This window comes from Vanacampus margaritifer, chromosome 6, assembly GCF_051991255.1.
Source record: "Vanacampus margaritifer isolate UIUO_Vmar chromosome 6, RoL_Vmar_1.0, whole genome shotgun sequence".
In the NCBI taxonomy this organism is placed as follows: domain Eukaryota; kingdom Metazoa; phylum Chordata; class Actinopteri; order Syngnathiformes; family Syngnathidae; genus Vanacampus; species Vanacampus margaritifer.
In genome coordinates, this window is record NC_135437.1 from 12,276,562 (window position 1) to 12,300,081 (window position 23,520).

A 23,520-nucleotide genomic window follows, 5' to 3' on the forward strand; every position below is an offset into this window, starting at 1 on the left:
TATTTTCTTAAATTCTAAATAGTTTACTGACAGTTTTTGTTACTCTGATTTTTTGAAATGATACCCCTAAATCCCAAAAGGGTCAAATTTCGCCCTAATCCTAAATTAGGGAAAAAAGGGTTAAAATTGACAAAACATATATTTTGGTGTTCAGTGAACTTATAGCAGTCATTTAATGTATAATTCATAATTTTCCAAAAAAGAAAAGGGTTCTTGGGTTCTCCAGGGTTAAAACCTTTTATTCGTTGTGTGCTGTAATGTTGTGTAATCTAATATGTACACAAATATGTAACTATATTACATTCTGCTGTCTGTATTTGCAATTATTTTTCTTTGTTTTACATTGCTGTCTGCAACCAGGTCGGCATTGCAAATGAGAATCTGTTTGAAATTGCCTTAATACTCTTAGGGACTGTTTTTATGAGACCCTTTGTAGGCACTCTAAGACATCCAGCAATATACTGTAATGTTGAGATGATCACTAAAGAACAGATTTAGGCGTTGCATTTGCATTGCCCCGGGCATCTGTCTGTTTAATGTCTGTGCGGTCAGGTGAGCATGAGCAAAGTGCAAAGTCACCTACTGCTGACACATTTTGCTCAGTCAGCAGCAACCGTGGACCCTTCTGGGACACCAGCATTACTCCTCCCTTGCCCAGAGTTAAGAAGAGAGGAATGAAAGAGCTGGAGGAAGAACAACTCACCTGCACTAGGAGTTCCAGCTTCCTATCATCCAGGAGATGGACCTGACATCGCCTCCCCTCCGTCATCTGTTAAAACAGAAGAAATATTGGTCAATACTTGTTGGTATTTTGTCACAAAGAAAAACTCATATTATTCAATATTCCAATAACAGTCTGTGAACCCTCCTCAGCCATAACAAGGTTATCTTTCTGTTCTAAAGACACATTGGTTCAAACAGTCATGTGATGTCGGACCTTTCTAGCAATCCCTCCTTTGAGCAGGAAAAGCAGCATCCATCAAAGCATTAACTATGGTGACCACAAAGAGAGCGGCCGATTGTGACAATTGTTTGAATTGTTGATGCAATGGTTGCTGAATAGAGCTGCCTACTCCATAAACACACAAGCAGGTGCATCGGCGAAATAGTGTGGGAAACATGCAGCACACACACAAGCACAGTACGAGCTTAACAATCCACGTGGTAGACAAAGCTGAGACAAGGCTGTCCAAACATGTCTGCACATTTCAAATTTCACACAAGTTAGAGTGGAGATGTACAGACTGGTTGGGATTAGTTGAATATATTTGTGTCTGATCCTTGTGAATGCAGTTTTTTGCTATATTTTGTTGTATTATCCTGGTTTCTTGGTGTTCACTGGGCTCGTAAATTGACGACTCAGTGGTATTGTCAGGCAGTTGTCACGCAGTTATATAATTCCTGCAGCGTCGTGCTGCTTTTCGCACCTGCGCTCTATTCCACAGGCGTATGAAGCAACTGCATGTGTGACTGGGCAAACAAACTCCTGTGTTGCAGCTTATCCCAACGGTGTTAGGCTCATTTTGAAAGCCGGTGGCATTTAAGCTGAGATCAAACTAAAGCGTCTTTACACCACCTAAAAATTCTGGTATTCTTAAACTTTTCCCACTGAGTGTCACTGTTATGTATAAAGGGCACCAACACGAAATGGTGGGGCGGGTCAAGGCATGGTTGGCAATATTCCACCATCACAGGAAGGATATTCCATCATCAAGGAAATACATGAGGGGGGCTAAAATCCACCCACTAATTTGTCAGCTTCAGGTAGTATAAGTTTGAAGTTGCGACTCACTTCAATGTCTACACTCCTTAAGTGTCGAAAACAAGTGTCTCTCTAATTATGATCTGTAAATGCACAGTGGCGTGTGAAGTTTAACACCTGACACTCACTTCTCTATCATGTAGTATAATCCAATTTCCACTGACCGGCAAGTATTTTTTTACCTTCCACCCTCACAGGAAGGCACTAATGTGCAAGCTGCAGGTCATAAGTTGCTATCGTTACATTTCATGTCACAATCAAGGGGTGCGTGGCTCTACCCAACTTCTTGTCATCGTAAATATTGAACAGGTATAGCATATACAATCCTCTTCCCTGACTGTTTTCTGAGCATATTGGGTCGGAAAATTCACTTGTAACACCCCACATCACGGAATAAGGATAATTTTTCAGACATCCAAGAATCGGGCTTTTGCTGAATTTGTCATTTCATGAATCAGGAAGTAGCATGCTAGCTAAACCAACAGATAGAAAACAAACACAAATAAGCAGTTTGGCCTTGATCGATGTAAAGCGCTTTTAAGTTTCGACAGAGTACAATCACTACAATGGCGTTGCTGCATCAACAAACATAATAGCACACACAAATGTTAAATAAAAATGTACCATAATAAAAGTTTAAAAACAAACCGTTCTTAAAGATAAAATGCAAATGTACTCAAATTGACACACACAAAAATACTATGGGTGTAGACCGCTTAAGAAACATCGGAGAAAACATTATGAAGTTCCAAACCTTAGCAGCTATTCACACATGCAAAGGTTTTATAACGTTCACCACAAGGTGGACAGGGTGTGTCCATAGCATGGTGCGGTGTTGGGGGGGTAACAATTAATAAACACTCTCTCACAGCAGCTTGCATTGCGGTAAGCTGCGAGGGGAAAATACACTCGTGCACCACGCAAACTGTTCAAGCATGTGTCGCCGCCTGCGCTTTAAAGCCTCAGCTGACCCCGCCCACTTGCCACTGACTGATCCCCTGTGGTTTGAGGCTTTGGATGGGGTGCACCTGTGTACACAAACACATTTATTATCCCAAACTTTGGCTTTCATCTTAGATTTATCGTTTCATGTTTATACTGTATACAAGTCATTTTTATTAGTGCTACCTCGGGGGTGTGATTGTGACAACAGAATTGTCACCAGCCATGTGTTAACATTTCACACATTGAAGAGGTTAAGGTCTGTGTTTTCCATGTCCTTAATATCCAATTTAAGCTCCATCTACTGTATGTGCTTTTTCCTCACTACTAAGAAAACTCAGCACACTAAAAGAAGGATGTCTTATGTCTTAATATGTGTTTCCTGCTACTTTTGGCCTACTAGTATACACAATTGAATGAAACCTTAGTAGTAAGCTACTGTTGTTGTGCTAGTAACACTAATGTACTAGTAACCCCTGGACCCAACTAGTAGTTTGGATTCACCACTAACATATAGATGTCCAACTTGTCCTACTAATATGCCAAAGTTGTCCAACTGGTGTGCAGAAATGTCATACAGTAGTGGAAAAATGCTACTAGTTAGACTCAGTCGTTCTATTAGTGCACTAAATTGTTTAACGAGTGAGAAGAATGTGTGTACTAGTAGATGGACCTTGCTGGATATCAAGGATCTGGAGTAAATGCTCAAACACACAGTCTTTCCAACACACACAAAACGCAGAGTGACCAAGAATAGTGCAAAATGCAACAAATCACCGCCTTGGAGGCTTTTTATTTTAAGGCCCGGGACAAACACTTTTGGCTTTTGCTTTGTGGCATTGGACAAACACTACTGAGCCAAAAACAGTAAAGTCTATAAATAGAGACTAGTGGATGAAGAAAAAGCAACGTGGAATATCTTGAGCGTGCTCGGATGGAAGGATCACAATCCAACACATCAAGAGGTGAGCAGGTAAACAGTAACCACAAGTCTTACACACGAGCGGCAGCAGTGCAATGCAAATCGTCTGATGATTAATCAGCATTCTTGTCAGTTTGACTGTTTCTGTCAGTGATGCTCAGCCAGTGCTTGCAGACTCAATCAAACGTTACCTTCAATTCGCCGCGTGAGGCTCCCACGCAAAAACAAAACAAAAAAAACGTCTCCTAGAGGGTATTCACAAGAAAGAAAAAAACTGTCCAAGAATTATTATTAATCCCAGAAAGCAACGACTCGCGCGGCAGGCACACAAGCTTTCAACAGCAGACAGCCCGAGGGAGGAGGAGGAGACACGTCCGCATCCATGTTGGCGGTGACCACTGACCAGCGGGTTCAAACGAGAAACGGCTCGCTGGGGCTCTCTTCCGAGCGGGTCGTTGTCCCACCCCCGCCCACCCAGACGCCGCTCGCGGAAGGAATAACCCGGCTAACTAGCAGGCTAAGTCCCCCTACTCTCATCCCTCCCGCTCCACCTCCAGAAGGCTGAGAATGATGAGAGCTTCCTCCCCTCTTCCTCCTCCTCCTGCCACCGGCGTAAACGGCAGGAACGAGAGCCGAGCAGCGGACCGTACCAAGTGGCGGAAAAAGGGGGTCTGGAAGAAAATCCGGCAAAAGTTAATTCGCGAACTTGCATTACAATGTGTCTAAGACTGGATAGTTTCGTTTCTGGTGGTACAAAACGCAAGAATAATGGTGGAAAAATATGTCGAAGATGGATAAGGAAGTGTTTGGCGCTTGTGTCCGAGAGAAACTGCCACCTTCCTTCTCGAAAATTCTCATTGGCTTCGCGCGTGCACTGCACTGGAGTCTACAGTCAAAACATGCGATGCGTTCATTCATTCATATAACTGCAAGCGTAGTCACTTGAAAGTGGCACATTGATTGAGGAGAATAATTCATTTGGGACCAAGCTCGTAATTCAATTGTCCTATTGGAATACATTGAAATGATTGTAATCCATTACAACCCCACAAAACATAACCATATTTTGTTTACCGGTATGTTTAAAAAAAATAAAATAAAATTAAACAATAAAACAATGTTAAAAAAAATGCATGCTGGTTTATAATTATTTAATTACTGAAGATTATTATATTTGAACTGCAAGATAAGCATTTTAATAAAATATATATTAAATTGTTGATTGCTTTTTCTTCCTGTTCGGTTTAAATGTGTATAACCCTGTCTATAATGAGGAGCCCAGAATGTAAACAGGTCAGATTGGGTTGGACAAACTGCAACTTCACATGCCCTGCTGGTTTATTCTAATGGCCATTGCATTTTGCAAATGCACACCAAGACTGCCTATAGTGCATCTCTCAAGTTCCAAGTGGAGTTCTTGCAGGCTGAAATACCAACTCATTACTACACAGCTCTGGTTTTAAGTATGACTTATAGAAAATTCAGAGAGTAGGTGAGTTTTTAAATATGCCAGGGTTTAACGTGTTACTATAGAGAGTACAGGTTTTCATTTCCATACACAGACAAGGGAAAATAATGGTGCTTTTAAATTGCATTGCTTTACATCGTCTGCATTTGGCCTTTCTCCATCCTGCCACTTCCTGTCTGCACTCCACCAACACAAATCTCCTTCCTCGGGTTCGCCTTGCCTCAATGATTTTTCTGGCCCTCAGCGCTCACGCAACCGGCGCACTCACGACCCGGGAAGCCAAATTGGAAGCTTGTGTTCACCTGACGCTGGATGAGCAGCAGCTGTCAAAACCACAAAGTTGTTAACATAACACAAACAGCTCCAGTTTTTGGTACCAAAAATAGACACCGCCTCTGAGACGTATGCGTAGGCGGCTCTTTGTCTACTATTCATAGAGTAATAGAAATTTTCTACAGGATTGTGTGTACACGTTATTCATTGTAATTGAACTTTGAACTTGCCAGGGTAACAGTATTTCCATGCAGAATCTGCATGCTTTTTAAATCATATTTCAGGGAACCTGAATTAAAGTGCAGTTCTGGAAAGTTACTTATTTCAAAATATGCAATTCTACAGTTCAGTGTTTGAACAGTATGAACTACTGAGCAGCACAGTGAAATAGTGGTAAGCATGTCTGTCTCATAGTTCTCAAATTTAGGGTTCAAATTTACATTTTGTCCCTGTGCTTGTGTAGTTTTTTCTCCCACATTCCAAAAACATGCATATTTGTTTAAATTAGGCCTCGAAGTTGTCCATAAATGTGAAAGTGTAAGGCAAATAAGTTTGTGTTTAAAAATCACGGTCTTTAAAACAGGGCGCCCTCCTAAAGTGCCTGAGAATAGAAAAATAAAAACATTAAATATTAAAGAATCAAGCTTAAATGAGGGCATTTGGAGTTGCTGCAGCAAATATGTTTACAATAATAGCTTATAAATAAACACATACAGTACAATCTAACAAGCACAATATTGCCAGTTTACCCTCAAACTCGCAAAGTAGCTCTAAATAAACAATGTGATTGGCTCAAATCACATGGGAGCAGTTACAACACTTGCAATTGGTCTGTCTGTTTCCTTTGTACATTTGCTACATGTTGTAATGACCAGAAAGGCTGCAGGTTACGATGACACTACAGGAGCCACCAACCTGTATTCCATTTGATCCAAAACAATTGCTGCATGTCCAACACTCATTTTTTTCTGCATTCTAGAAGGTCACATGAGAAGCAACAAGGACCTTTCCACCCCCCCTCCTCAATGCACTCTTACCGGATTTTTGTGTTGCTGGATATTTTTGGCCTCTCCCAGACACCGGAAACTGCCTTGTCCAACTTAAACATCTCCAGATGAGTCCTTTTCCCGGCTTTAACACAAACACCCGTTGCTCGTTTTAGCTTTTCCCTCAAATACATATCTGCCTTCATTGGTTACTTCCTCTGTTTGCTGTCACAAAGCCCCGGTTGTTTGACTGAAGCGGGGGGGAAAGAATGGGCTGAAATTGACAAGGACAGATTGGAGGAGATCAGGGAATAACTAGGAGAGGAAGACCTTGAGCACTTTCCCTTCAAAAAAGTATGAATAAATGTTCACGTGAGGAGTGTTACTGACAGTACACACAGTTTTTTTTTTTTTTTAAACAAACTTCATTTTAAAAATGTGTAAGGCCCCTCGGGCTCACATTGCAAACATTAAGAAAACAGGTGAGCTGTGACTTTCGCAATGCGAACCCGAAGGCACTTTGATGTCAATTTCAGTTGCCAGTAGAGGGCGGTACAGGACAAAATGGCAGCACCATGTAAGTAGATGGATTCATCTATTTAAAGCTACTGAACGTAGAATATTCAATATTTCAAACTGCCAACTGCTGACGAAAAATGAAACTGCACATACCCGTCGTCACATCCACAGACAGAGCGCGGTAAATTCGAACCCGAATCCAGTCTGAAAACTATTGGCCAGAGGCTTACAGGAGTACCCATTGTGAACAGCTAAGGTGTTAATATACTAATTAGAAGACCTTTCAGTCCTAAAAAATAAAAAGGCTACTATTTAGATATTTTGGGGAAAAAAGTTCAATATTGCAGCTTTAATTCTTATTCACAGACACAATATTAATCAGAATACCAAGTTTAGGCTAGCGGGGGTGCATTGAGCATGTTAGTGCAAAAACATATTTTGCCTTGAGTTCCTCTGTGTGCTCTGCTTAAGAGGGCAAACATCTGCCATTTTCATGTGCCACATATTATGTGACCCTCAAAGGCATTTTTTGCCAAAAAATACAATGTGGGGAAACACTTGACTAGGTGTGACCAATCTGGGCAGAAAGTTGTTATGATGGTGGGGTGTGGTCTTAACGACGTGCTGATGGGAAGTGATCTGGAAGGCGGGTATTAGGAACAGAAGGGGATGGGCGTGCACTCCAAAAGGTAACCTACATTGGCTGCAATTGGATACAAAGCAGCGTGAATCCTAATTGAAGCAAGATGGGGAGTCTCACACACAACCTCGGTCATCTCACGAGACTAAACAAACACGCATGGTCTTACTCAGACTGATATATGACAGTTCCGCATCAACACACGGCTGCATGACAAACAAAGAAAACTGAACATTTTCGGAATTTGGGCGAAATTAGCAAAAATACTTACAACTCTGTACTTAAAAGACTCTACACATTGTTTTCCTCTTTTATTAATTTATATAATCCTCAAATTGAGAACAAGTAAATCACATTAATCACACGGTTTCAAGGTATACCACGTTATGTTTTTTAAAGTAATATGCTAAAACCTTCCTTCAATGTTGGTAAGCAAAAAATCTGCTTAAATACAGTAATGGAGTATTTGTATTTCTTTGGTTCCCACCACTCTTGATGGGAAAATAAAATATTAGCATCTCGTGGACGTGAAGCACCACAGTTGGGACTGTGCAGGGAGGGTCATGCAAGCAGGCAGCCAGGAATGTCTTGAGAATCCACTGACCGGGAGCGATCTGTTTTGTTTGCTCAAGTGTGTGTGTGTGTGTATATATGTGTGCGTGGGAGTGTGTTTTTGTGTGTGTCTGCGAGCTCCACCCGAGCGCCCGTGACTGACTTTGAGGCTGAAATGTGGTTCTAGTTAAGTTTTTTTTGTGCTTCTTTTTTTCCCCAAATCAGAAACACGCTGTGGCACTTCAAACAAATGGGAGATATTTCTAAAGTGGACTACTCTTTCTTCTTGTTTTACTTGAATGTTACATTCCCAGACATTACACCCACCCCCCCCCCCAAAAAAACTTTTAATCTCCAGAATCCCAATTTTGCTTACAACTGACAGATATGATGAATTATGACCAACACTTTTATAAGTAATGTGACTTCTGGCACTGAGCACATATAGTAGTTTTTATTGTGATTGACTTGTTTTCCTTAACTGTTTTTAATTCTCAAATTCATCTTGCATCTGCCACATGCACCCAAATGCTGCTAATCATTGTCACTTAGCCTCTCTCTGGAAAGTCCTGGAAGAGGTCCAGTCACTGACACAATCTATATGCCAAACTCTTAGGGTGGACAAAAGCAACCAGCTAAGATAAATCCTTTTGGAGTTCTCTACTTTAAATGCGGCAAAAAATATTTGCAAAATTCAACTGAAAAGCATAGCTGATTTGTAAAACTGGTCCATTCTTGCACAACTGCCTGGCAACCAGTCTGGCATCCTGCCGTTAACCCTGTTCATGATGAGCAGAGCAGTAAATGGATAATGGACGTACAACTTAACATCTTTCATGCTTCCTGCTAGTGCAGAAAAAAACAACAACTTGTCCCATCAGACCAAGTTCCTATAAATGTTGCCCTCAAGGATACTAAGAATAGGCAGGGGCGAACTGGGTCACATACTGCAGATGTGCATCTAAGTCAACAGAGAAAAGCTGCATTCTCTATCGACCATTCTACCAAATCTAACTCCACCCTACCACTCGTTTACTGTACTGCGTTACTGTGGTTTGGTGAAGAGTGCAGAAAGTGGTATAAATCCGTTGGTGTCGTAGCCTGTGCAAGAGTGCAAAAGAAAATCATTTAATTGTGAACCAAACATTTGGTTTTAACCAAGGCTTGCAATGCAGCTTGTAATAGTTGAACCAGCCTCTTGCCTGTAGCAAAAGCTAAAACTGGATTTACAGTATGTATATGGTTCAAGTGACACCATTTTGGTGGTACAATTGGGATAGGTGACATGGGAGCGAAAAGGGGGGCAAACAGCCTAAAATCCACCATATTCTTCTAAAATCTGACACGTCTGGAACTACACACAATAGGATAAGAAAAACATGAAATCCGTAATCACCCACTGTAAGTCTTAACGTAGCCAATTATAGAGCCTGTAAAATGAAATCAGAGATTTGTTGCTAAATACATTACACTGTATATGGCCGAAGATAACTGTAGTACTCAATTGTGCAGGTTAACCGTTAAAGAGCTTTCCACCATTTCATTTTTATTTATTTTTTTACCATGGCTAAAACTATGTGACACACTTTGGAATCTGGCATGAGTTGCCCCTCCCCCTCTATATAACAACTCGAGAGCCTATGTTCGCATCAGCGGTTATCTTATCAGTTGGATACCTATAAGTACATCTTCACTTGAGATTTTAGCTTTAGAGCGCCTTATTGTCGGCCATGACTGTACACACGTCATGAGTCGATTTGGCAGTCAGCATGTGTGCCTGTTAAGAAGAAAAAGTGGAAGAGCGAGGACAAACATTTTTTTTCAAAGTCAGATGTGACAGCCATGCATGGGGGCAGGCGCTTCGGGCTGGCGTAGCCACTTTAGAGTGCCTCGTTGTCGCACCAATGAAAGCCCGGCTACGACACTCTGGGATATATTCCAGCCACTGTCGAGGTATTGAATTGACAGTTCACAGTTGAGCACCGTGGGGTTTCAGTCCAGTCAGATGACTTGGCAACAGAGTTTGAAAGCATTGAAAAAGCTTGATTTTTTTTGTCTTTCTTTTTTTTGTTGTTGCAATTTTAAAGCCTCATTTTATATACTGCCGATTTTTTTTTAATCATCAAAATTTTGCTGGGTTGTCAAAAACACTGTTCTCCGTATTGTGTCATATTTCCAACCACATTTATTTTCACTTTACAAGGACTGTACAGAGAGCAAATTCATTCATTCATTTTCTTAACTACTAGTCCTCACAAGGGCCGCGGGGGGGTGCTTGGGCCTATCCAAGCTGGCTTCGGGCAGTAGGCGGGGGTACACCCTGGACTGGTTGCCAGCCAATCGCAGAGAGAGAGCAAATTAAGTGGAGCAAATTGAATGCTGCTTCATTTAAATCAATGCGGGGGGTCTGGGGGTGTCAGCCCAGCTGATTGTTATGAAACAAGTCAGTTTCAAACAGGTTGAGTGTCATGTCATAACTTTAATGAAAGTCAGTCCGGGTGGGGGTGGCGGTGGGCTGCAGGGATGCGAAGTGGTGATGAGTGTGAGCCTCATTCACAAGGGAGGGATTTCTTACCGCTTACACTTCCTCTCTTCATTTATAATTTACCCGGTAAGAAATCTGTGTGGACCCCAGTGACCCTCTGCTCACCAACAACGGCTGAAAACGCATGATGTCACGTGGGACTATTTGCTTCTGCGTGCTTTATAATAATTTTCAGTTCAAACTGACACACCCGTGCGAGCCTATCCACAGAGAATTCTTGATCCGATCTGTTTTTCTTTTTGTCTAAAGGTTTTGCAAACTCAAGGGCATTGCTCACTGAGGAGACATTGAACTCCAGTGGCCTCGTATGCACTGCTATGTGACGAGCTTGAATACCAAACACTCTAATGGTTCTGTATGCTGAATATTAAGCAGACCTGTCTGTAGCCATACTGGAGTGAGTGTCTCGCAGTCCTTGTGCGCTCTGCTGGCCTTTTCAACACGGACTCTGAGACAGAACAGCTTGGGAGTGGAGATGAGAAAGGAGGGCGGGAGTGGTTCGAAAGGATTTTTGAGACCGGGTCAAAGAGAGTGACTGAACAAGAAATATTTGATTGAGTCTGGTTTCGGTCACATGATATGATTAGGCCCGTCATGATAAAAAAAACAATTTATTTCCCAGACACTATCACGATTCACTATAAATGATAGTATTATTATTATTTTTTTTAAATGCATTTGATATATTGATGATGTTAGAGCAAAAATAATTAAAGTAGCCTACATCCTGTTATATGAGCAATTATTTACTTCTCAAGAATAGTGAATATATGCATTGAAATTAAGAACAATAAAATATCTGAAATTCAATGTTTTTTTTTTGTTTTTTTTTAAGGGAACTTGTAAAGCCTATCTAGTCTGCACTTAAGTTAAAAGTGAAATAATGATCAGAGAAAGTAGGTTCACAACATTATTATTATTATTGTTGGTGGTTGTATATTATTTTTCATATCAATTTTATTCATCAGAAACATATCTGCCAGTGGTGTGTGTATGAATCAAATGTTGACGTTCATCCAACAGCTCAGATGACGTTCAGTCATGGCAACATTTGTGACTAAATTGAAACAAGGTCATTATTTCTGTATTCATACTTAAAAAAAAATATTAATAAAAAACAATATATATATATATATATATATATATATATATATATATATATATATATAGCGCATATTTTTTGGTGGTTACCCGAGATTTTTTCTAAAAAACAATAGTGCATACACAAATGAAATTGAAATTAAATACAGACGCTCCCCTACTTACGAACATTCGAGTTACGAACAACGGTACATACGAACATGTCTGCGCGCATGCGCGCATGTCAAAAAATGTTCGGAAAGAGATGCTGTAAGTTAGATTTTTTATTGCGCACCTTTTTCCGAGTACTGTAGTGCTTCTTTCCGCCGCTAATACCGACGCTTGGCGCTGTGAGAGCTCACCCAGCATTGGAGGCTCAGCAACGTGTCGAGGAGGAGGAAGAAGAAGAAACGCCTGTCGCTCATAGATAAAGCCATCGCACTCTTCGAGCAGCAAGACCCAAATATTGAACGTTGCACAAAGGTTGCAAATCAATTGAATGATGCCATACAGTGCTACCGCATCATTTATGATGAAAAAAGAAGAAAACTGTGCAATCGTAGTTAGATCGCTTCTTTCGGCCAGTTTCTAGTAAATCCTCCAAGGAAGATACTCATCAACCCTCATCTTCTTCTCCGCAACCCTCAACTTCTTCCTACATTGAAGTTACGGAGGAGGAAGTAACTTTTGAAGCCCATTCCAGCGACGACGAAGAACCTCTCATGATATAAAATCCTCCTCTTCCTCCTCCTCCTCCTCCATCAAATCCTTAAGCATCGAGTACATCTTCCAAAAGTAAGTTAAACTTGATTTTATTTATCTTATTACGTACATGTACATGCTGTGTGTGTCTGTCGCTCTCTCTCTCTAACATACGTAGTACAGTACTGTACATATTCTCTTTAAACATAAATTATAATACAAAATATAGCACTGAAGCAACTTACGAACAAATTCACCTTACGAACGATCGCTCGGAACGTAACTCGTTCGTAAGTTGGGGAGCGTCTGCTAAAAGAGCACCGAAAAGGATAGCTGTTAGCTGATGAGCATGGTTGCATTTAGCACTACCTGGCTAGCATTAGCGCTACAGTACACTGCTGTGCCAACTCCGAAACAGTCGAACCGAACAGCTGGAACGTTTTTCAAAAGCCGTTACGCCCCTAGTGTGTACAGTATTTCTGCATGTGAGTGCCAAGATTTACTGATTCAAAATTTGTCCCAAAGCTCAAAGTGTGCCAAAAATGTTGGTAATTAGGAGAAAATGTTGGACCTGAAGTCAGAATTCAGTAAGTAAATGGCATGGAACACGACATACAGTACAGAGAATAATGGGAGCTGCGGAAGGTTCTTGTCACCTGTTCAGTAGATCTCTGTTGACCTTCAGGACACACTGACTCATGTGATATAAGAGAATTTAAAGGTGGCTGTGAGTGAAGGTTTACAATAAAAACAGTAAGTGGCTGCTGCTGGATTTACAGGCATGAAAAGGGCAAAGCACTCAGGTAAGACAGAACCGGAGGCTGACTTTTAAAAGCAAAACAGAAGAGAGGGGAGATTGTGAGGTTATGCTGAAGTTAGTTTAAGAGCTTTCTCAAATTTGCACAGGTTCGAGTCTAAAGAAGAGAGGGTACTCCATTAAGAGTCATTTCTATGATAGCAAAATAATCCAATTTTTTGCTACATCTGAATGTTCCGTAGTCTATCACTAACCTATGGTAACGCAATGCTACAGTCATGATTATAGTGAACATTTATATAAATATGCTTTGAGCCTTGAGTTTTAAGTAATAAAAGTGCCGCGAGTAGCGCACTAATTAGCATTAGCGAGTCAGACTGGCGTAGATCATTACGATTCATTGAACATCTGTAAATGGAAGCAAAAATAATGTGAAGCAAAAATCGTTCTTTTATCGGAAATCAATTCTGAATCGAATCGCGCACCCAAAAATTGGAATCGAATCGAATCGTGAGACATTCAAAGATTCCCACCCCTACTTATTACGTATGTGTTTTCTTACGTTTTTATTGATACAGCGATTGAAAGTCTTTGACCTCTTATGAGGACATTGCAATATTCTCTAACTAGTCATGGCAGGCGATGGTTGGCTATTAGCTAACATTCATATGTTGGGGGATGGATGAACTCTGTATAAGATGAAGATCGTTTGACCATGGATAATGTATTCAATTCCATTGTTTTCAATGGGAAAAACTCATTCAGAATCTGAACAAGTCAGAGGTCAGCCAGCATTCTGCTCATTGTAATGACAAACAGACGAGTAAAAAAGAAAAAAGAAAAAAAAACATTATATCTAATCCAAAGGCTCAAACCTGCAAACACCCCTCCCCATCGTCTCCCTCACACAACTTTGGCTCAGTGTACCGTCACACTTGATTCCACTGAGGCGGCGTAATGAAAAATGACCCGGCTCATCTGTAGGGAGAGCCCCTTGGCAAGGATGCGTGGCCGGCACTGTATTCTTCTCCAAAGGGAACCCCTGTCATTGTAAATGTATTGAATGTCCGCCATTTGGCCTTTACGCCTCAGGCAGGGTCCAGGATCTGAGGTGGAAAAAATTGGAGTTTGCTCAATAAATAAAAACACCTGATCAATCATGTTACACATGAGAGCTGCAGTGATCCCCCCCCCCCCCCCCCCGTTAACCGTGTGAAATACTTGTTGAGAATGTGCAACGGTTCTGCAAAGATGCAAAAAAGAGCTGATCTTACATGTGAACAGCTGCGCTGATTGCATATTTCTGCACATTGTGTGCAATTTAATTTATGTATATGAATAATTCAGTCTACAGATGGAAGCACTCGATAGGGACGGGGGGAAGAGAAAAAATTGAATATCGAGTCTTCATGTTCTCAACATTTTATTGCTAAATGATAACTGATAAGACGTATTAAGACTAAAGAGCTTTTTTTTTCACGTGTCAAACAAAGGATATTAAATTAAGACTAAAATGTGCTTATTAAGCATGAATTTATGCGGCCTTCAAATTTATAAGTGCATTTGTAAGCTCCTTCTTTAAGGAAGATTTTTTTTTTACAAATGACAATAAAGATAGACAAGATAGATGGATCCAACAGTCATACGTACATTCCTGTACATACATAGGATATACAAAGGCTAAAAACCCCCTATTAAAACTTTTAAGGTTAAAATAAACACATGAGATCAAGTGGTTGCAAAAGTGTACACACCCTGTGGCTCTGTTCAAATTTAACCAATCAAATTCAAACTCGAGAAGAGAATTCATGACAATTCTGTGTCTGACATGCTACCATCCGAAGTACCTCTGAGCACACGTAGAAAAAAAAAGTTTTCATACTCACATTCACACCTTTGGTCAATAAAGTCTTTAACGAACCTAACAAGCATGAGGAAAACTCCACAAACTGTGAGGCAGATGTTTTAGAACTCATTGACTTGTCTTTATCATAATCATAATGTTGCCTACATAATACATATCCTCATGCACAACATTGTAAATCTCAGTTCAGTAAACACAGCGAGGCTATTAGATCCATGCAAACAGAGGATCCGAAAGTCCCTGAGCGGGATTTCCTCAGATATTCACCAGATTCCCTTTATAATCCGCTTGGATTACCATCCTACACTGGAGGCCCTAACCTTTGAACCCAAAACATTATAAACCCTTTTATCCCCGTCACTAATGCTGCAGTTAAACCTAGGAGGACCACCTTAAAAAAAAAATGATGTGAGGTCTGCTGGGGCGAGCCAGCAAGATACATTTTACAGCATTTATCAACTTTAACATCATAATAATCTCCAACGGGGTGAGGGACGAACCGTCTTTACTGTATATATTTGGGGTGATTCATCTGGGACTTGCCTTTGCCTTCCTTTGAGTGTAAAATTCTAATATCCTGCTCTCGTTAAAACTAATGCCCGGCCTTAAATCAGATTAGAGTGTCGGGGGGGGGCTGTGTGGTGAGCACGTGAGCCATGCGTGAGTGCGCCCCAATCCAAGTGTGCTGTAATTAATCGGCTGAATGCTGGCCATACACACATTCGAGCTCCTCCAATAGACTGTGGTGATGACTGAGAAAGAAACTTTGTGTTCCTTGTCACATACAGTGGCTTGCAAAACTATCTATACCTCTTGAAGTCTTAATTTTATTTTACAGGTATTCCTCTATTTTACACTAGTACGGAAACTAAGTCATTATGATGGGAATTGTTTTGGATTTCCACAGTAGCCATTATGGAAGGTTGAATATTAAGGGCCATGCATCACATCCAAGGAGGGATAAGTAAGGCTTCATTGCTTATAGACCCAAAACCGCATGAATGACACCAATACATACTCACGATAAAAAAAAGTTAGATTACTAAATATGTACACTACTTAGTTTAATTGTTTAATTTCACACTCGATAGATGGGCAGGCACTCTAGACATATACAATAAATTATGTGAGACATTAAAACCCTGGAGAACCCACAGGGTCAAATTTGGCCCCTATAAATTCTGCTACTCAAATAACAAAGACCTTTTTTTTTTCAAATTGAACTTCCCTGCATGGGGCCATCTAGTGGATGAATATTGCACTTACATGAGCCAGAGTGGTGGTGACAAGATGGCTGGCGACTGTGTGTGTAACGCTCGTTTATTTATGCATATTCCATTCATTCATTCTAACTAGTAAGTTTAGAAAATGATTGTTTTTGTTACGCTCCCTATAAAAATATGAAAACATATAATGTGCTATTTATTACTTTAGGCAGACTTTTAGGAGCAATTTATGCAGAAACCTAAGACATTTTTTTTCCTCCCACTCTATACGCCAGCCAATCAAGACATTATGACCACTTGCTTTACGTAATGATATTTAATATCATTTAGAAAGGCAATTATGTTCAGTGTGTAGGTTTTCTTTTGCCAATTTGTTCTTGTTATTTGCGGTGGTGAGTTACTAGCATAACGCAGAGACTGAGCTGTTCCTAATATATTGACTCTTATTTAAAACCCTGGAGAACCCACGGGGTCAAATTTGGCCCCTATAAATTCTGCTACTCAAATAACAAAGACCTTTTTTTTTTTTTTACTAATTTAACTTCAAAAGTCCAGAGTGCCACTTCTGACCCCTGCATGGAGCCATCTAGTGGATGAATATTGCACTTACATGAGCCAGAGTGGTGGTGACAAGATGGCAGGCAACATGCTGTTTTGTTGAGCTGGAAATCAATCCAAACAAAACCATCTTCTCAGCAAACCATCAGATGGTAAAATTGTGTTTTTTTTGTTAATCTGTTTCATATCATGTTGCAGAATGCCTAGGAGTATATTTTATATATATTTTTTGATAAATTAGCAACTCTGAGCAAGTTTAAAAAAAGGGTTAAAATTGAAAAAACATATATTTTGGTGTTCAGTGAACTTATAGCAGTCATTTAATGTATAATTCATAATTTTCCAAAGAAGAAAAGGGTTCTTGGGTTCTCCAGGGTTAAAAACTAAAATTTCCACTTAAAATCCTTCAGGCCAGGGACATATTGTGGCAACAGTTACAAAATTTCCTCTCTTTTAATTTTTTTTTTTAAAACTAATAACCTGGCCCATCGGTCAGTTTTATAATATAAACATAGGCCCTAAGCACGAACGTTTGTAATGTGACAGAATGTGGAAAGTGGAAGTTTAAAGATTACAACTACTCCCAAACCACTGTGTAATCACTCCACAAGCAGTGATGGAGCAGTGAAAGTGCTTTCCAGGCAAACTATGCAAATAAGAAGTTATCTGCTTAGACATACAGCTAACCACTACAGCGGTTGTTTGTGCGCCGATGCTGCCATATCAAAAAACAAACATGCCTCTAGCGAGTTCCAAACTAATTTGAAAATTACCCTGATCCAAAAAAGGAAAAACCCCAAAAGGGTGCTGGGAAAGTTCAGAAACAAAGAGCAAGCTGCACTCTCCAAACCTTGGGAAATGAAAATATTGTGGGGTGGGAGTTTCTCACACACAGATCCAGACTTTGGCAAAGAGAACAAAGACAGACACCAGATTGGGACAGTGATGAAAATTTCTCAAAAAGACATCACACAGGTTCAACATCAAGCTCATGCCATTCTTCTGCCAGTCTGGCTAAATGCCTTCCCTTTGGTAAATTTATTGATATCCAAGCCTAATATGAAAATAATGACAAAAAAAATAGAACAGACAACTGATAGATTGATTGGAATCTCTGGGAGTTCTGATTCTTTTTTTAATATATAAATTATCAGGTTTTGACGTGTGCATAATGTCAAGTTTAAAAGAAAAAAAGCATACTGTATGAGTAATGCTTTGTAAAGGCTGGATACTATGCAGGTGTTTAGTCTTCGGCAAAACACAGTCAGACAAAAAAAAAAAAAACATTACCCACATGGGCATTATTGTATGATTCATACTGACACGCACTCAAAGCATTCAAAGAACATACCAAGTGAGTGAGTCTAGGTGTCATATTGACAGAGTCAGAGGAAGCAAAGCTCCGAGGCAGAGCAGTGAGCCTTGGATATCCCCTTCCTGCAATCTGACACACCGAACCCCCCCATTAACCCCCCTGCACCGATAAGTGCTTCACCTTGGATTTCTGAGCCTCATCAAGCTAAGGGAGTGTGGGTCACATGTATTGTTCATGCCGCTTCAAAGTCATGTTTTTTTGGTGGAGGATGTCTGTAGGTGTTCACATATGAGTGCGTCTCTACACCAACAGGGGGCACTAACGAGAGGATTGTTTTGGGACGGCATGTTGTGTCGGTTGGGTTTCCTCTGATTGTGTTGCTCTCCCGGAGGAGCACATGCAAACACAATGAATGAACATGCCAGACAAGTGTGCTTACAATAGCAGTCTCCCACAAAGCAGTATTTAAAGTATTTATACCTTCAGTATAAAATGCAAATAATGAGTAGAAGAAAGCTGCATTTTTTAAATGTACCCATTCAAATATGACTTTACTTCCATGTTAAACTTCACATTGGCATTAATATCGCAATATTGGAACTTGACGATTAGAAAATACATTATTCTAATAAGATGGCAACTTTTTTAGTGAAAAATACAATTTTTTTTCTATGAAAAACATAATCATTTTAGCATTACAGCTTTTAAGTACACGTAGTCTTTATGTTTAATTGACATTAGTATTATCAGCGAGTCTTTGGAAACATTTCTCTAGCCTAATGGCATAGCTGTCCTTTGAACATATTGGGGGGGCAACTAACAATAAGATTCCAATTGCCTTAATTCAACCATTGCTCCATGACCTAGATGTCTGAGACGCTACCCTACACAAGCAAAGTTGATAATCAAGCATATTGGTGTTTTTTAAATTGATATTGTGACACAAGTTTAAAAATGACGGGATGGCAATTATGATATTGGGCTAACAATTTTCCACATGGATCCCAAAGGTTTGATAATCACTGCTTTTGAGCGCGGTGTGTGCATTTAGCGAGAGACCTGTTGGGTTAATCTTGGCGGTGCGAGCTGCAAACAGGGCAGGAGAAGCATTCAGCGAATACTAATGGCTCCATGAAAGCCCGGAGTCCAAGTTCAGATATCATCTGCCAAATACTGATGAAGCATTTTGCTGATTCACTGAGCAAAGTTTTTTTTAATTTTTTTTTTTACTAAGCATTAAAATCAATACAACTAATGAAACGAGCACATTAAGGCTATCAAAAGTGACCAAGGGGTCTGTTTTAACCTGAGGCGTCCTGGAGGCACAGTGAAAGCCTATGAAAGCTTTGTGTGTGTTTGTCCTCCTTTCGGATATCCATTGCAACACTAACCGGCTTATTTGGCAGCCGGCCCTTTCCTAGCAACGCCATTTCCTGGAAGTGGCTTTGCATCCTGGGCAGAACAATGACAAACAAAAAGAAGAGCAAAATCTGATCTGGTGCATAGTGGAATTATGAAATAGTGTCAGGGTTCTTTTCACAATCACATTGTGCTCTAGCTAACAGTTTTTTCATTGGCAGTGGAGCAAATCAGCCATGGATGACCCTTCCCCCTGATTATGGTCAAGGATGGCCAATTTTTTCTACTACTAAGGGTCATATATAGTATAAAAGGAGGGAAGACGGGGCCCACTTCACCTGTACAGGTCAATATACTGTATGCTAAGTCATTAAGCCTATGAACTATACATTGTATTAGTCGCAATTATTGGTCACAAAGCAAAACGTCATTAGGCTTTGAGGTCCGATTTTGGACAGCACCTGACAACCAATAATAAAAAGTACCATGTGATGGCACAATCCATCACAAGGACATCCCCTTTTTTTGTCATCTTGCGAGGTAAATCCTACCTGGTAGAGCGGCCTTGAAGCACACACGTGACTGTGTAATAGCCGTAGATGAGTGTGAAAACTCCGCGCATGCACGACGGCCCAGAGAAGACCCTGATGTTGGGGGCGCATTCTGCTTCATCCGGGCCAGGCCAGAGAGCCTCCATGACCGGACAGCTGGTGAGACATCCACAGGTGTCGCTTGTCTCCTTAAAGATCCACATGGGCCATTACAGGTAACATCTCCCAATGCCAAGGCAATGATCAGCCTTTAATTTTCTCCGGAGACCACTAAAATAAAATAATGGGGTCACCTCTGGATGCGAGCCAGTGAGAGCTGCCCTGTGTGCTTTCTCTCTCGTCAAGGTCAAAGCCCTGCAAGTCTCACACAGCTAATGGTCCCCTGTGACCCTCTCTTCTTCACCCCCCTCCACCCCCGCCTGCTTACTCTCCCACTTCTCCGGTCCCAATCGCAGTCACAAAAACAAACATTCCCACTATGGAAATGCAGAAGATTTCCTCGTCGCTCTTGCTCTCTCTCTCTCTCTCTCTGTTAGTTGTTTTTAAAGCGATACGCACAACTGTTGCATTTCGGCAAAACCTGCGAGAAAGAGTTAAATCTGCATTAACTGTCTTGAAATGACAATTTGCCTCATTTTCATTTCAGGCAACAGTGAGGTCCGTGTGGGGACAAACTAGCAGTTGTTTGAAGGTTTGGAATTACTGTAAATTCTAGCCTGCCTATGGCGATTTTCATTATATATTAGCATTAGGCTAGCGGACATTCGTTTGACTAAATTACATGGTTTGGTTTAACATTTTGGTGTTTGAATATTGAGTGGGTGCCTTGAGATATGAGCTTAATTCATTCAGTGACCTCTTATAATTTTAAACACTTGTATCGCAAATCACCTTTCCTCGCTGAAATGAATGGAAATGCCAATAGACCATTAGAGCTACCCTATAAACGCACAAAAATGTCAGTGCATTTTTTTGGAACAAGAATGATAACACTGTATTATATGTACTTCATAAAACAAAGAGTACTGACATAATTGCCACATTTTTTTTGCTTCAATTCAATGTTCTGTACGTATATGCTGTATGTACAGTAGATAGCCTATATGGCAAAGTTATGTAGTGAATGCAACATGTCATTTTCTAGTCTCCACCATACAGCGCCTGTATTTCATATTTTTGCTCACCAGTCAAAACCAGACATCATGGGTCACAAATCAATCACAGGGCACATATTGATAAACTGATAAACATCCATTCATTTTCTGCAGTACTTGTCCACATTAGGCTCACGAGTAAGATGAAGGCAATCCCAGCTGGATTTTAATGCTTGTTCTCATTACGGCCTCAAGTGTGCCGGATGATTTTTCATCTCGTTTTTGGAGTACCATAATGTACACCATCAACTGGGTGCATATACACAAACGACCATTCAGTTGAGAGTCTTCAAAATCCCCTAGCACGTCTGAGACGGAATTCAAATCCCTGAAATCAGAGCTGTGAGGCAGGCGTGCTAACCACTGGCTCACCATGCTGCCGCGTTGAAAGTAATTGTCTCTTAATCTGTATCTTCCGATTCGGATGATGTATGTGTGAAAGAGACTAGAGAAAGGCCTGAGAAACAGATGGCTGTTCGAAGAGCGTCACCCTTCCTACAAGTTGGAAGCCTCTCTAGATGACATCATGGGACCAGAATGTCTCCTCTGTGCAGAGTTTTAGCCAGTTTAAAACAAACAAGCGCCTCAGTAGCCTATCTCAGGGCCTCGTGCTGCCCTCTCAGCAGTGTCCTGAGAAACCCTGGAGGAATGCACAACATTCCTACACTGTGATTTTTCCAACATGAATCAGCGGGCCTGGCTGGAGTAACGTCGGAAGGTTGGATACACGCACCTCCGCAGAGCCCATAATTTACGACAGGAGTAAATATTTGCCGAGGTGAGAGCTGCGGGGCTAGGGACCACATTGAACTGTTCCCATGATTCCCTGTGTGCGCACATGTCACACTGAATCCTGGGAAAGGTCACGCGGGGCCCCGCTGATGTAAACAATCTGTGACAGCTGGATGGATATAAAAATACCACTTATGATACAGGTAAACTGTCGTTTTTTGTCTTTCTCTCTAAAACAGCACAAAGTCCATCCATTTTTAATATCAGAGTACACCAGAAACAATGAAATGGTCTTCTATTAGATGGCAGAAAAGGAATATTCCTTCAAAAAAGAGGTTTCAAGCTGTTTATTGCAACTTCAAGTTGAAGTTTACCTTCCAACAAAAGATCATCATCATAAGAAACGCCATATACCGGCTAACAAATAGCATCTATCTGGCAGTGTTTTGCTGCTCTGAGCAACGGATTGTGTAGCAACACATGTAGACAGTCAAACTAACAGCACTCACAGCTATACATTGTTTAGTCTCTGCAAAAAAAGACTAATATTACTGCAGTTTACGGAGGTCCTTAGTGTAACTGTGAAAGTCTTCTTTTTATTTAAAGCCTGCTTGACTTCATATCGCCCCCTGGTTGCCAAGTTATGCACACCAGAAGGCCCTGAAATGAATTATGTAAAAACTGCACTTTATATTCTGTTTAATTATGTTCTTAATGTTTGTTTTCTAAAATATAATGTTAAAATTACTTTGCTTATTTAAAAAAACACATTATGAACATATAATTAGAATCTCAAGGCACCACAATACTGTTCACTTTTTGTTTCTAATGGTTCAGTAAAGGTTGTGAATCACAATAACTAACTAACCACAGTGCTGCCCAGTTAAATGACAAATTATATGCAGTTCAACAGTCGATGACTCAAATGATTCTACACAGCCACCGCTCAAATCACCATCGTGTATGATCTCCTTATTTTTCATCCCTTGGAAGTTTCACTGTAACTAGATGTCTAGCAAGGAGTTCGCTTCCAAACTTTTTGCCTCCTCGCCACGTTTCTACATAACTCCACTGCGCTTCTTATGAGGAGCTTCTCTCTCATCCCTCCTCTTGCTTTCATCTTCACTCAGGCATATCATATGCATGAAGCATAAAGTGGCAGAAGATGCGCGCTGGAGGGAAATGGGTCACAAATTGTACAAACGCGCAAGCAGCGGCGTCATGTGAAACTCTCCGATAGTGTATGTATGTGAAAAAAATTGAACAAACAAAACACTACAGGCTTATTATTTTGTGTTTCCCAACATTCCTTGAGCCAAAGCATGTCATTTACATAATAAAAATATCACAGCACACAACTAAACAAAAAAAGCTCAAACTTGAGATACGAGCGTTGCTAGAAGATATGAATTACAGGAAGAATGTTTTACACGACTTAGACCTTTAGTATTTGTTTAACTTTACAACAGAGACAAAAATTGTCAATAAATAAATATCCATCCATCCATCATCTACTGCTTATCCGGGGGGTCAGGTCGCGGGGGCAGCAGCTTTAGGAGGGAAGCCCAGACTTCCCTCTCCCCAAATAAAAAAATAAATAAAAAATACCTAAG

The 23,520-nt window shown here is 40.6% G+C and overlaps 1 protein-coding gene across 8 annotated transcripts in view; it reads right to left on the minus strand.

The window, feature by feature from the left end:
* Positions 1–23,520, minus strand: part of frmd4a (FERM domain containing 4A) — a 114,346-nt gene that overhangs the window by 43,775 nt on the left and 47,051 nt on the right. For 7 of the 8 annotated variants that reach the window (XM_077567699.1, XM_077567694.1, XM_077567698.1 and 4 more), the window contains exon 2: positions 704–769. In XM_077567699.1, coding sequence (XP_077423825.1) covers positions 704–769 — 66 coding nt within the window. Of the gene's footprint in view, positions 1–703; positions 770–3,817; positions 4,085–23,520 lie in introns of those variants that run through there. The other variant, XM_077567700.1, reaches the window with a different exon arrangement.